Below are 14,550 nucleotides of genomic sequence, written 5' to 3'. Positions count from 1 at the left end.
GAGGGTGGCGGAGTGAGGGAGTGAGAGAGAGAGAGAGAGAGAGAGAGAGAGAGAGAGAGAGAGAGTGTGTGTGTGTGTGTGTGTGTCAGTCTGGTTCTGCTTAAGGTCCTGGAAATGAGATTAAAGGAAAATCTCCAAGCAGACTGAATTGTATTTGCCATAATTGCTGTGAACAGCTTATACCAGGCACACCACAAATAACACAGTCATAAAGAAGACAGTGAGAAAGGCGGGGGGGGGGGGGGGGGGGGGGGGCTGCAACGTGAAACTCATCACTCACTGCCTTAAAGCAACCAAACACGGAGGGGGAAAAAAAACCTGTTGGATTCATTAAAGTATAAAGGATGAGGTTAAGGCTCAAGTGCACTCTGAGGATTTCAGTTCAAAGAGTAGGAAGCCACAGATGGAGCCGAGATGCTTTTGTAGCTGATAATACTCTGAGAACACGTGAAAGGAGAAAGCGGGTGAGAGGCGAGCAAACATGATACTGCTTCAGTTCTCGGTGTGACGAGGAGCCGCAGGCCAAACGCTCTGTGAAGGAGGGAAAACACCAGCTAACACGAGGAGACACAGAGTCCTGCTCCACCGCCCAACTGGAATACCCAGCAGTGACTTCAAAAAGGCCCAAACCTTCTAAAGGAAGCCCAATTTTGTTAGACTCTGTGTCCAACCTAGCGGGTGTTTGTAATACACCAAACCAGGTGAAGCAGGAAAGGTACAAATCAAATCAATGCAAGTGATAAGACAGGAGAGGCTGTGTTCCAAAACCCCCATCATTCCTGCCATGATTGGGTTTAAAAGAAAAGCACATGTGCGCAGACTGAGGTGAAATAAAGTGAAGTGAGAGACACATGGACAGGAGAGAGAGAGAGAGAAGAGGGGGGGAGGGGAACGCATTCGCGCACACACACACACACACACACACACACACACACACACACACACACACACAAGATTTGACTAGTGGTTTTCAAAATGCAGGGTGAGGTTATGGGTCAGTAAGAGGTGATCAGTGATGTATACTGTACCTACAAAGTAAAAGCAGTTTGATTGAGTGCCCTATGGCAGGACCTCCAGAATTAAGGTGTCCTTGGTGTTAAGTTGTTTATGAACCCCTGAGTTATACCTCGGCTTCTACACCCAGGAATCTGTTTATATGAGAAGCACCCCCCCCCCCCCAAACACATACACACACACCCAGAATAAGAGCCAGATACATCCTTAGTCTATAGTAGGCACTTTTATTGATGCGAGTTAGACTATTTTTGTAAAACAAAACAAACGAAAAATAAAATGACAAAAAAGAGAGGAGGTTCTTCACCGCATGAGAAATAACAACCTACCTGAAGATAAAGAATGTAGAAATAAACGATGTATAATGATGATGCTATGGACATTTGCAGCGCCAATACAGAACTGACACAAAACTCAGCTCATACAAGTTAATAGTAATCAGGAGCCCTTTTTGCACCAAATTATTACTGACATGGCAAATCAGGGTAGGAGTTTAATGAATGTGTTAATTATGTGCCATGTTTTGTTCATTGCAGTGATCAGGCTTAAACAGCTAACAGCTAACCAAGTTGTTTTTAAATGCAAAAAAACGAAATATTAATCAAATGAAAAGTATGAAAATCTAAATGTTCAGTACCTTGAACAGGTATTGTGCCATTCTAGTCCAGTCCTGCTGAATAGTATTATAAACATGGTGACCATTAATCAATAGTAGTACAAAGCCATGATAAAAATATATATCAGATTTGGGAAGCACCACAGAGAGAGAGAAAAAAAACACCAAAACATCACATCATCTACACAGCCAAATGAACCACCAAAAGCTAAATTCCATCGTCGTCATCAAAAACCCAAACTTGGCCTGCCAAGTCACACCACAAGAGGGCAGTATAGTCCAGGCAAACAGGGGGCTCAGAGCCAAGGAAGGGGAGTCTCCAAATTCTCTGAGGAAGAAAAGGGCCGTGTTCCTTTTCACCCAGCGCCGTTTACACTCACTGACTCCAATCCAGTGTTCACTCCTCCGATACCCTACGCGAGGCTAACAAACGGGGCTCCCTACTGAGATTAAAGCAGCCAAATCCAGTTCAACACATCCACAACGTGACATGAATGGACATGGTGCACGGACTGATACTGACTGGGGTAATATTTCTTTGTGCCCTTTACCCCTTTAAGAGTGGTAGGAGACCTGCTCCCTGACTGCAGCCGAGATTACGCAGAGAAGACCAAGTCAATGGAATAAGTAGCTATATAGAGTACAACGTTAAGGACTACGGAAAATAAGCAGTTTTCTTTTCTGCAACATAAACATACAAACACACGAACGACAGCTGAGGTCAGTGCTCAGGAGAGCCTGCCTGAACCCGTCCAAATCATACGGCACTCTGAATTACACCTGCTCAAGCAAACACACTACAAATCTGTGGACACTGGGAAATATAAATGAGCCCTGGTTCATCATTGCTGGGATTAAAGTGGGCGTAATTATTGCACTTCTTAGTAACAGCTCTTTAACTGCAAAACACCCAAGTAGTTAAACCACTGCAAGGCGTGGATGTTCTTAAAGCACACAGCACCCTGCTAGGGGAGGATCGTGGTGTCTTGCACGCTTTAGAGCTGGACCGCTGTGCGACTTGGTGTGGCTACAGAGGGGATGCTGGATTGAGTCAGTGGGCGATTCACACGCTGGGGTTTAACACACAAACTGCTGCCTCATTCGGATGATCTGCAACAGGGCTGCTTGGACGTCTTCATCCATGTGACCCTGGACAACGCAAGAAGGTTCACAGTCAGCACGGGTGAATGGAACAGAAGCAGATTTTAAAGTGGTGTGGAGGTGACTGACACACACACACACACACACACACACACACGTACCTGTGCAGCACTTAGAAGGTGAGTTCGATAAATTGAAACCACCTCTCTGTGTTGCCTCTCAGCATCCTGTAACAGTGGGGGGGAAATCTAGTCAACCAGAGTTGCTAATTATCTCCATGGTGATGAACAATCAACTGTCTCCTGCATCTCATTTGTAATAGAAAGGGGGAGGGGCATGTTACATTTGACTGATAAACAACTAAACAGATTTTTTTCCAGCCATGGGTCTGGCTCTCAGCAATAACAGCAGATCAAACGACTTCTAACATCCATCCACACGTCAGCGCTTCCCATTAAAAAAAAGGGTTTTGCTTAAAACAGCTCAGGCTCAACAAACAAAATCCAGATTCAGTGTGTGGGGAAAAGTCGGATGTTCGCTTTTCCATCTAATCCGATGTCTGCCGTGGAGGCAGTGCCTCTGGTTCCTCTCTGCCCTCGTTTCACAGCAGCCAATCAGCTTCAGTCACACAATACGAGGCTTAATACACGACTTTGACGCCTGAAGGGTTTCAGCGGCAAGATTATCAAGCATTTTCACTAACATTTTAACGAAGTTTACTTCCTCAGCCTCAGCGTTTCAGATGGCCCAGACCAAAGTCCACCTGGTATCTACCTTTGGTTTCATTTCCTCGTTCTATTGTGGTGTAAATTGTAATAGCTTTTAGCCTAACTCAACACCTCATGCCATGTTCCACCCACGTGGTGGGTGGGTTAGGCTACACTGGGACAGGACACTGGCGGGCGCACGGGAGTTTCGCGGGGCGACAGGACTCACAGCCAGCTGCTGCTGTAGACTCTTGACCTGTGCCTGGAGGGTGTCGATGTGCTGGACGTGTCTCTTGTTGGGCGCAGTGCCCGTGTAGGCCAGCTGGGACAGGCCATTCAGGGCCTGCTTCAGCTTCTCCACGTCAGCCAGCAGCTCCGTGATCTGCACAAACACACACACATGTTTATATAAACGAGTGTGTATTAAAGAAGCATTTGCGGTGGGACCGGGAGAGGGCCTCCATGAGTACATTAATGTCAAAAGCCCTCCGGTTACATATACCAGGCCATGGTGGTCTGAAAATGATCAGGGGACTGATTTATTATTTAAAAAACGTTACTTGACTTGAGACAATAAACTTCAAGTGTAAATGTGCTTTATACAGCCTATCAGCAAATCTGATGGATATATTCTATAGATAAAACCAGCTCGGGTGCAGTAGTGAAAATAAAAATGTTCCCCACCCTTTTGTCTTTCGCCTCGGTCTGCTCCGAGGACGTCTGGATCCTCTTCTGCAAGTCTCCTATGGTGGCGAGTGAGTCGTCGTACCTCTCCTTCAGCTCACGGATCTCCTTCTCGATGGAGGCGCTCTTGTTCAGCAGGGTCTCCGTCTCTGCCCGTGCACTGCACTCGCTCTCTCTGGCCTGCGCCGCCTCCCTGTAGAGGTCGTCGCACTGATCCTCCAGGCCCGAGAGTCGATCGCCGAGCTCATCGACCTCCTCCTCCAGCCTCTGCTTCTCGGCACGAAGCTCGGCCACCTGGCCCTCGTGGGCACGCAGCTCGTCCAGGGCGTGCGTGGCTCTGAGCAGCTCGCCCTGGAGGGTGGCCACGTCCTCCGCCCGCTGGGCGCCGGTCTCCTCCTCCTCCTTCAGGGCCCGGCGCAACTCGGCCACCTCCTTTTCCAGAGCGTCCCGAGCCTGGTCGCGGTGGGCCAGGAGCTCGGCGTGGCCGCTGTGGGTCTGCAGTTCCGCCTGCAGGGCGAGAACGCGTCGTGACTCCACGTCCCGGGTGGCCCGGAGCTGCTCGCACTCGGCCCGCGCCTCCTCCAGCTGGGAGAGGAGCGAGCGCTCAGCGTCCTTGAATTGCCTCTGCTTAACGAGCTCGCTCTCGAGACGCCGCTGGAGCTCGTCGATCTCGGAGGCGCACAAGGCGTTCTGCTCCTCCAACTCGGCTCGCCGCACCGTCACCTCCATGTACTGCTGCTCCAGCTCCACCAGCTTCAGGCTCAGAGCCTCCACCTGGCCCTTGTAGCCCTCCTCCATCTCCCCGTGTTTCTCCCTACACACAAAGTTTGCCTCCAGGTCCCGCTGCATAAACGCGAGCTTCGACTTCACGGCTTCCTTCTCCTGTCGCTCTCGTTCCCCGTCGGCCATCGCACCCGCGTGCTTCTCCCGCGCTTCCGCCAGTTTCTCCGTCAGGTCCTTCAAGGTGGAGCTGAAACTCTGGTCTTTCTCCTCCACGGTAGTCAAGGGAACAAACTTGGAATGAATGGCTTCGTGAATGGTGTCCAGCTCTCTCTTCTGGGCTTCGACTTCTGCGTGAAGTTTTGTGGAACTTTCAAGACCGGCCTGATATTTGGACAAGGCGTCCTCGGCTCTCGCTTCCACCTCCGCCAAGGCCCTGTTCAGCTTGCCCTTCACTTCCTCGTGCTCCACGAGGCTAATGTAGTCCTTCAGTAATTTCGCTTGCACCTTCTCAATCTCCTCCTTCAACATCACATTTCCCTCTTTCACCTTCTTTAGCTCCTCCTCCCGGATTCTTCCATCTTCTTCCAACTTGGCAACTTCGGCCTGGGCTTTCTCCAAGGCCTCGCCCAATACCGCCTGCACTTGCTCATGCTCTTCCTTGGTAACCATCTCACATTCTAAGTTCTCCCTCAGCGACGCCTTCTCAGCCACCACGAGTTCGAGCTCCCTCACCTTCTCCTGGTACTTACGCTGGAGGCTCTCCAGGTCCTTCTCCAGCCCAGCAGCTCGAGCGGACCGGGCCGCCACCTCGCTCTCGAACTTCTCGCTCGGCACCCAGGAGCTCTTCAGCTTGCTCACGCTCTCCGAAAGGGAGGCCTTCTCCTCCTGGAGCTTCTTCATCTGCTCCTCCACCCAAACTTTCCTCTGCGTCACCTCCTCAAGCTGCTCCCTCAGCTCCTCGCCGGCAAGCTCCAGAGACCTCCTCAACTCCTCGTGAACGTCGATGGGGACGAACTGAGTCTGGAGGTTCTCGGTGAGCTCCTGCAGGTCTTCGCGGAGCAGCTCCCGTTCGTCCTCACCCTCCTCCACCTCACGGATCAGTGACTGGCACTTGGACGTCACCTCCGCCAACTTCACCCTCAGCGTGCTGCTCTGCTCCTCCAGAGCGGCCCTCAGTCTCTCGTGCTCCAGCAGGGGGATCACGTCCCGGGCGTCCGTCTCCCGATGGAGCTCGGCCACCTCCTCCAGCACGCGGTCATAGTCCTCCCGCAGCTCCGCCAGCTGCCTCTCCTTCTCGTCCACCGCGTTGGTCAGAAGGTTCTTCATATTGTCAAACTTCTCCCCAGGGACTGTGGTCGACAGGCGGAGCTCCGCTTCCTTCACTCGGGCCTCCGTTTCCAGGAGTGACTTGGCCATCTCGTCCCGCTCTTCCCTCACCACGTTCAGCTCCGCCGTCAGCTTATCGGCGTCTTCCACCAGGACCTTCTCGCTCTTCTTGTACTCCTCCAGAGCCTTCTCGCTTTGCTTCAGGTGGTTCCTGACGCGGCCCACCTCTGCCGAAGCACCTTCATACTTGGCTTTGACCTCGCTGAGCTGGGCTTTTAGATCATCCAACATCTGGCTCCCGAGGTGCTCCTTCACGGCCACCACGTGGGCCTGCAGTTGCTTGACTTTGGCCTCAGAATCCAGCATTCTCTTCTGCACATCCCCCAGTGCTCCTTCCAGCTCCTGAATCTGCCTGTCGGCTTCACGCTTGGCCGACTCTCGGCTCTGGGCCAGCTCCTCGCACTCCTGGGTCTTCCGAACCAGCATCGCCTGGAGGTGCACCAGCTCATCCTGGGCAGCCTCCTGCTGTTTACGGTTGGAGCTCAGCTCCTGACGGAGGGCTTCCATCTCGCCATGAGCCCCCGACGCTGGTTGAGAGAGCTCCAGGGGACGGGACAGGGAACGAGAGGGAACGGTCGGCTGCAAAACCTGCAGTCAGAGAGGGATCGTTACAAATGTATGCGTGTGGTTCTGGGTAGCTCACTGCTAACACCGTGAGCAGCAAAGCCTTAAAGTGAAAACGCACATACCAACTTTTACCATTTTGACAAATTCTCAAATTATACAACAAAGCTCAAAAAGTGATACAGTATACAGTATGATAGTGTAGTAGCTGAAAGAAAAACATATACATCAATGTCATCATGTCCTGCAAAACTGTGTCCACTGCAGTTCGAAAAATCTGGGCCCAAACTGAGAACGCTCTCCATGAAAACAAACAAACAAACCAAAGTCATCTCGTTCACTACAGGCAACGGACATAAAAATAACACAAGGCTCCTCCATGCTGAATACCACAGCACAGGGTTGTATGTAGAAGCAATCTTGGTCTCCCTCACCCAGATCACCCAACTCTCAAGATTGACATTAAATCAGTATTTTTCAGTGGAACATAGATTATAGTGTTTTTATCTCATTGTAAGAAACAAAGCCACAGTGCTTTGGTAATAGGATAAAAATCCAGCTTATATTTAAAAAGATAGTTAAACAAAACCACTATTATCATCACAGCAAGAAGAAAATATTTCAGGGGATTACCTGAGATGAATCCAGGCTATGAGATTGTCTGACAAGGACATTTTCTCTCCCTACATAAACAAGTGAACAAAACTATTAATAACCTTTAATCTTCATTAGTTCGTCTGATATCGATTGCTGGTATTGTTAAGTCTGTATGGCTCATGTCATTGCTAAAATGCACAGAATAAAAACTCACCTTTAATTACAGATTGGCCTGAGTAATCTCCCTGCAAAAAGACACATGCAGGCGTATTAATCTGAATGATCACGTCTAGCGGTAGGGCGTGGTTCTGGTGTGGGCCCGTGGGGGGTCTGTGGACTCCTCCCTGCCCGGCGGGTCACTCACCAGACAGCTCTGGAGCTGGACCTTGACTGTGTCCGAGGGCCTGGTTCCTTCCTCCTTGTCTCTGGCAGACAGCAGCCGTTTCAGTTGTTCCCTCTGGAATTGACAGAGACGTGTGAGATGGGGCAGGTAACCCCGTGCACATCTTGCCATGTGGGCTTTAGTCATGAGACCCGGCGGAGGTCCGGCATGCGTGTGAACGCACCTCTTTGTGAATGTCTTCCACCGTGGACTTCTCCTGCAATAGGGACAAAACAGTACCATCGTATGTTCATCAGCATGTGGTGAATAATGTTCAGAAAACAGTACTGTGCCACCCCAAAGACAGCATCAGAAGACACTGACCATAATGTGTTTCCATAGATTTGTGTGTGTGTGTGTGTGTGTGTGTGTGTGTGTGTGTGTACCTGACTGAGTTGTTTCTGCAACATGCTGACTTTGTCCAGCAGAGCCCTTTGTTCCTGATGATACTTGCGTAAAGTCACCTGTTGGCTCTCGTTCTGTTTCTCCAGATCCTGGAATAAAAAATCACAAACATGCAGAAATGTGGCTGTTAGGTCTCTCATTAATGACACAATCATCAAACGATACAGTAGTAGACTTATATTGCAAACCCAGAATTTGGCCTCTGTAAACTAAGATCAAGGGAAATCTGAAAACAATTCCACGTACCTGAATGACGTGATCCCTATTGAATGAGGTCTCAGAGGAGGAGTCCACAGACAGCTGCAGAGACGGAGAAGAAAATACAGCCTTAGCTCAGCTGGGTGAAGAGACTAGAACACAAAACTTTAAATGAGACTCAAAGGCAACAAATGCACTTTGCGTCTAACAAATAAGGACTGCGGGGCGTTAACTGCTGCGATAATATTCTTCCCTTCTAAATGTCCCAAAAGGGGCATTGTGCTGCCATTTTGTACATTGCCACTAGATGGCAGTGGTGTTGAGCTGAAAAACGGCAGTGGCGAGTCACCAGTGGAGCGCTTGTTGTTGTTTATCGCTTGCTGCCGCCACACTAACATGACATTAAATCCAGAGCCAATTGTTATAATCAACAAGTGACAACAGCAGAGTGGCTCAGGCCATCAGCGTACCGCAACGTGCGGGCGAAATCTAGTCTCTGAGGGGCGGTTTACCGACCAGGAGCGAGGGTGCTGGGAGCAGTTCCCCAAGCCTGTGAGTTTACACAGCTGCTTAAATGAGACACGCGAGTGCAGTAATTAGGCTGGCTCGCAGCATCACAAGCCTCTCATTAAAACATCAGGAGAGGGCATAAGCCGGGTAAAGCCCTCCCCAGACCCTGGAGCTAACTGCCCCTCTGCTGGCCTGGGCTTAGCGGCTAATGCAACAATTGCTGGATAGACTCTGGCTTCCTCCAAAAGGCAACGGTAAATAAAACCAGAGAGCTTCAGCGCAAAGCATTTCAAAGCATCCTGAATTGGGTCTTGATCAGGATGGTGGTGGGAGCGTGCGTGTTTTCGTGGGGAAGGCCGCTGGGTGCTGCTACCTGTCTCTTCTTCTGATCCATCCTGGCAGCTTCTTTCACTGTGAACGCAGAGGAGATGTGACATTAGACATCACGGCGTAGCCTTCACGAACGGCAGACACGAGGCGGGCTGTTCGAGGGCCGAGGGTGGCACGCCCCGGAAAGGGACCGCAAGAGCGGCCAGTACACTACCGCACAGGCAGGGCATGCAACCATAGCAACAGCCTTTCTTCTAATACGCCATTAAAGTTGCTCACTCTCTCTCTCTCTCTCTCTCTCTCTCTCTCTCTCTCTCTCTCTCACAGATGTGTATATCAGAACAATAAACAGAGAGGTGCTGGAAATGTTCATTAGGAAGACACATCAGGCAACTCCATCTTTGCTGATCTCACTTGGTGAAAGCCAGGCTGTTTTAGCAGCGGGGCCTCCGTCCAATCAGTGTGAGGCGAAGCCATGAGGGACCTCAGTGAAGAGGGCAGTTAATATCAGTCTGGGTTCTCGAGCGCACTTGGGACCGGCAAGCATACATGCCTGCACTGAACCGGGGGGAGGAGGGGGGGGGGCAGAAAAGATGGCGAGGGCGCTTCAGCAAACACAGCTAAGATCACGTCTGCTGGCCAAGCTCCATCTCCCTGCACACTCACTTCTCTCCTACGCCTGGACCACCTGGACAGGTGCGGCCGTGGAGACGGAGAGGCGGGAGAGACGAGGTGGGGGGGGGGGGGTGCTTGGGGGTGCTGAGGGCGGCAGGGGAGACGCAGAGGGAGACGTGGAAAACGGGGTGGAGGAGTCGCAGCGTGGTGCAGGGGGAGATGTGTGAAGGACAAGGAGGGAAACTGGAGAGACGCAGGGGAGATGCAGGGGAGAAATGGAGGAGCCAGGGGAGACATGTAGAGGAGACATGTAGAGGAGACACAGGGAGAGGCAGGGGAGAAATGGAGGAGCCAGGGGAGACGTGTAGAGGAGACACAGGGAGAGGCAGGGGAGAAATGGAGGAGCCAGGGGAGACATGTAGAGGAGACATGTAGAGGAGACACAGGGAGAGGCAGGGGAGAAATGGAGGAGCCAGGGGAGACGTGTAGAGGAGACACAGGGAGAGGCAGGGGAGAAATGGAGGAGCCAGGGGAGACGTGTAGAGGAGACACAGGGAGAGGCAGGGGAGAAATGGAGGATGCAGGAGGAGGCACAGGGGACATGTGGACATGTACTGGAGGAGATGGGGTAGACACAGGGAGAGGCAGGGGACGTATATGTCCTTCAGGACAACACCCCCCCATGTCCACCTTCACTCCATTACCACACGGACAGCTGAACAGCTGATAATGTGCCGGTTCCGTCCAACACCACCACTAGCTCACAACACAGGCTGCTTCTCTTCAAGCACTCTCCGGACTCCCGTCTGAAAGCGCTCGCCATGTCGAACCTTTCAGGGCACTGTCCAGGTAGCCCTTGACCAGGTTGACGAGGTCCTGGTTTTTGGTGAACCGAGTGTAGTGGTAGCTGTCATGGCCGAAGCAGTCCACGGCGGTGACGTCTGCACCGTTCCTCAGCAGAACCTCCACCGCATCCTTACACGCGTACTCGCAGCCCAGGATTAGCGCGGTCCTGGGGGGGGGGGGGAGGCAAAGACGCAGAGGCCCCGTGAGTGTGTGTGTGTGTGTGTGTCTGTGTGTGTGTGTGTGTGTGTGTGTGTGTATGGGGGGTGGAGTGAATCTTTACTTGTGCTGCTTGTCTTGCAATCTGATGTCAGCACCGCGCTCCAGCAGGAGCTGACAGATGCGGGGGTGACACATCTGGGTTGCTAGAACCAGGGGAGTTCGGCCATCCTACGCACACACACACACACACACACACACGAAACAGTTCAATCAAATCAGAAAAATGCTTCACAGTTCCTTTACTCTTCATAGACCTTAAAACAAAAAGTAAAACCATAACCATCCCACTGAATGCCACCCGATGATCCTGCGAGTGGCAGAGCAGAGCCCAGAGCCACGCCCGCCATGCTGGCCAGGCCCATACCACGCCCCCTGCCACAAACATGAGCCCTGGGTGGGGCCTCAGGTTTCTGCTCAGCTACAAAGAAATTACTCACAAAGTCCATGGCGTTGACCGAGGCTCCACTATCACACAGGAGCTTCACACTAGAGGAGCAGCCAGCCATGACTGGGGGGGGGGGGGGGGGGGGAGAGAGAGAGAGAGAGAGAGAGAGAGAGAGAGAGAGAGAGAGAGAGAGAGAGAGAGGGGGGGGGGGGGTTGAATCACAAATTAACTACAGAGACAACATCCTGACATCAACCTGAATGATCTGAAATTGTACCTCTAGGTGGGAAGAGAGGAGGTTGGAACCTTTGTAACTGATTATTTTTTTATTGCTTTGGCAATACTGAAACTCAGTGTGTTTGTGTCAACAGTGTGTGTGTGTATGGGTGATTGTGTGTGTGTGTGAGAGAGAGAGAGAGAGAAATCAGCAGGCTAACAGGTAAGTGTGGAAAAACTGGACTGGAACAACAAATTGGTGGAAATTCTCCCTCACCAGCATCATGCAGTGCTGTTCGCCCCTGCAGGTCCACGTTTCCAACAGGGCAGCTGTGCTGTAACACACACCCAGACCCAACACACACACGCACACACACACACACACACACACACAAAAGTTGAAAACATTCTCTTTGCAATACACACCTAGTGTATATATTGTGAGACATCACTCTGTGCTGTGGACCACTGAATGTTGGTTTGCTTGTCTGAAGCTCCAGTGTTTGAGGGGAAGTGAAAGCAGGTCAAGGGGAGGGAATCTGTTGCTATGATACGGGCCAATTGGCCTGGGGGACGAGAGTCTTGCCGAGTCCAGAGCTCTGTCCCTTAGGCCACGCCCCTGAGGCCCCACCCCCAAGACCCCGCCCCCGAATGCTCCCTCGCAATCTATTCCTCGCTTGATCATCAATTCCATGGTTCTCTTTCCCTCCACTTCTGGTCATCTCATTTTCTCTCTCTCTGGCCCCATTTTTCCTCACCCCCTCTCACACTCAAACACACAAATAAATACACCCCCCCCCCCTAAAAAAAACCCTAGACCCTCTTCTCTCTCTAGCAACAGTCTCCCAAAAGGGTGACAAGGTCACATGATCGGGGCATATAACTGTGTTCCAAGTAACTTTATCTGTTGTGAGGGGGATGGTGAGTTCAGATTGCCCCGGTCCCTGTGATGACGGTACACACATTCAGACAGGAGGTACCAGAGCGGGGCTGTGCTGTCAACACTCCCAACACTCAGCTAGATCTCCTGAAAGCTGTTTTCATAAGCAGTGGGCACTGGAAAGGCCGTGCGAGGGGGAGGAGGGGGTCTGCTCAGAGCTAGCCCTCAGCGGGCAGGAATTAGGGTTGTGCGGACCCTAACATGAAAGTGATGCAAGATTAAATGTCTCTCAAAAATTACAGTAAGCATATTTGACAAACATATTCCTAAAGAGCCTTGTTCTAAACTTTATAGATTTTGATTCAGTGTTGGAATGGATCAAAACCAAGACAATTTATTTTTGAGAGATTTGCTTTTCACCCAAACACAACCTGTTTTTTTTTTTTTTACACAATCAACCCCGCCACAGCACATGTGTATTTAATGAAGGAAGACAGCAGATCTATCAGAGCGGCACAGTGCGACCATTGCAATTAGCAGATGTCAACTTGCTGCACTGAAACGCAACTGAAACGGGTGTTGCAGAGCCCGCGTGTTGTTGGGGGCCTTGCAGTGCCCGCGTGTTGTTGGGGGCCTTGCAGTGCCCGCGTGTTGTTGGGGGCCTTGCAGTGCCCGCGTGTTGTTGGGGGCCTTGCAGTGCCCGCGTGTTGTTGGGGGCCTTGCAGTGCCAGTCAGTTGTTGGGGTGGTACAGTGCCAGTCAGTTGTTGGGGTGGTACAGTGCCAGTCAGTTGTTGGGGTGGTACAGTACCCATGAGTCCTGTCATGTGCAGAGTTCACACACATCGGCCCAAATTCGCCAACCTATTTCCTGTTCAGTTTCTCAGAATAGCTTCTAAGAAATAACAACAGGTTGCAGAATTTCTGGAGTTTCTGGTTTACTCAAAGGCCACCATAGACACGGCGGAGGAGAGGCGGAAGCCCACATGTGTGGAGAGCATACCTGCAGGAGCTTCTGCACGCAGAGTGACTGGCCATTCCTGGACGCCAGGTGCAAGGCATTCTTCCCTGAGAAGATTTAAGTAATGAAATCAATTACAACAAATTCAATAACAGCATTCAGGGAGCTTGAAAAGCAAAAGCACACATTTAGCCGTAATAGCTCAATTGTGTATTCAGTCTTAAAAGGCTGTTGCTTAATTAATGCTACTGAAGCATGTTAAATGATTTAGACATGCAATTCCAATAACCCAAAACTGTCGATGTGAGGACATGTCATTTGTTGAACTGAAAGGCAGTGAGCTATTGCCCACAGGGAGGCCCTGGTGAAAGCATTTTTGAGAGAAAGTTTGTTAGTTTATAATATATTTATTCTCTCAAAACACAACACATCACATTAACCTAAATACAACTGCAGACCGCCCTCTTTAATTTTTTAAAAGCCGTATAAATGATTAATTTGCCTCCTGGTTACATACTTTAATGCACATTAATAACTCCGTGGTGAAAAGTGGCTTTGCTACCTGTGGCATCAGCAGCTGTGATATCTACCCCATGGACAAGCATGAGGTTAAGGCAGTCCAGATGGCCTCTGGTGGCAGCAAGATGGAAACTGGGGTGGGGGGGGCAAAACAGAGAAGGATTACTTCATGCTAATGGTCTCATTTAGGTCTCACGAAAACAACAACAGCATCTGGAGGAGCGGTGAGAGACCGAGGCAGCGAGATACATCAGGTACCAGGGTACTGGAAACTGATGCCGGCTGCAAACAGCTAACTCAGCATGCAGGAGGAACAGAGGAGAAACTCAACACCGCTCCTCAAGCAGGGCCGGCTCCACACCACTCACACCTCCACTCCGCAGGGCACAAACATGGGCTTCAGATTTGTTCTTCAAAGAGGGAAATAAATGACCCTGGACATGGTAGTTATTATGACAAGTTAATGGCCATGTATTAAATTCACAGAGGCTTAGCCATAACCCAGATTTAGACTTGGTCTGGATTCAGGTTGCCTCATCCCTACAATGAGAAAGGTTATAAACCAATCAGAATCTCAAGAGTGCAACAGAACCTGTTACAGTATCCCATTTATACACACAACAGCAAATTTCCACGGGATGGTGTTTTGACACCTCACAACAGCCAAGACTGCTAGACGGTCTCAGCTGCAGCT

The 14,550-nt window shown here is 50.8% G+C and overlaps 1 protein-coding gene across 1 annotated transcript in view; it reads right to left on the bottom strand.

Moving 5' to 3' along the window:
* Positions 1-1,225: 1,225 nt before the first annotated feature.
* Positions 1,226-14,550, bottom strand: part of uacab (uveal autoantigen with coiled-coil domains and ankyrin repeats b) — a 36,767-nt gene continuing 23,442 nt past the window's right edge. The window contains exons 3-19 of the mRNA XM_076995890.1: positions 13,900-13,988; positions 13,380-13,444; positions 11,776-11,833; positions 11,335-11,405; positions 10,959-11,065; positions 10,663-10,844; positions 9,261-9,298; positions 8,426-8,479; positions 8,161-8,268; positions 7,959-7,991; positions 7,757-7,849; positions 7,607-7,637; positions 7,429-7,478; positions 4,123-6,819; positions 3,668-3,820; positions 2,893-2,958; positions 1,226-2,779 (exon numbers count right to left, since the gene is read on the bottom strand). Coding sequence (XP_076852005.1) covers positions 2,708-2,779; positions 2,893-2,958; positions 3,668-3,820; positions 4,123-6,819; positions 7,429-7,478; positions 7,607-7,637; positions 7,757-7,849; positions 7,959-7,991; positions 8,161-8,268; positions 8,426-8,479; positions 9,261-9,298; positions 10,663-10,844; positions 10,959-11,065; positions 11,335-11,405; positions 11,776-11,833; positions 13,380-13,444; positions 13,900-13,988 — 3,967 coding nt within the window. The 3' untranslated portion in view covers positions 1,226-2,707. The remainder of the gene's footprint in view (positions 2,780-2,892; positions 2,959-3,667; positions 3,821-4,122; positions 6,820-7,428; positions 7,479-7,606; positions 7,638-7,756; positions 7,850-7,958; positions 7,992-8,160; positions 8,269-8,425; positions 8,480-9,260; positions 9,299-10,662; positions 10,845-10,958; positions 11,066-11,334; positions 11,406-11,775; positions 11,834-13,379; positions 13,445-13,899; positions 13,989-14,550) is intronic.

The sequence above is a fragment of the Brachyhypopomus gauderio genome, unplaced genomic scaffold (assembly GCF_052324685.1).
Source record: "Brachyhypopomus gauderio isolate BG-103 unplaced genomic scaffold, BGAUD_0.2 sc266, whole genome shotgun sequence".
NCBI classification, from domain to species: Eukaryota; Metazoa; Chordata; class Actinopteri; order Gymnotiformes; family Hypopomidae; genus Brachyhypopomus; species Brachyhypopomus gauderio.
Note: the sequence above shows the minus strand (reverse complement) of the source record. Positions and strands in the feature narration are given on the sequence as shown.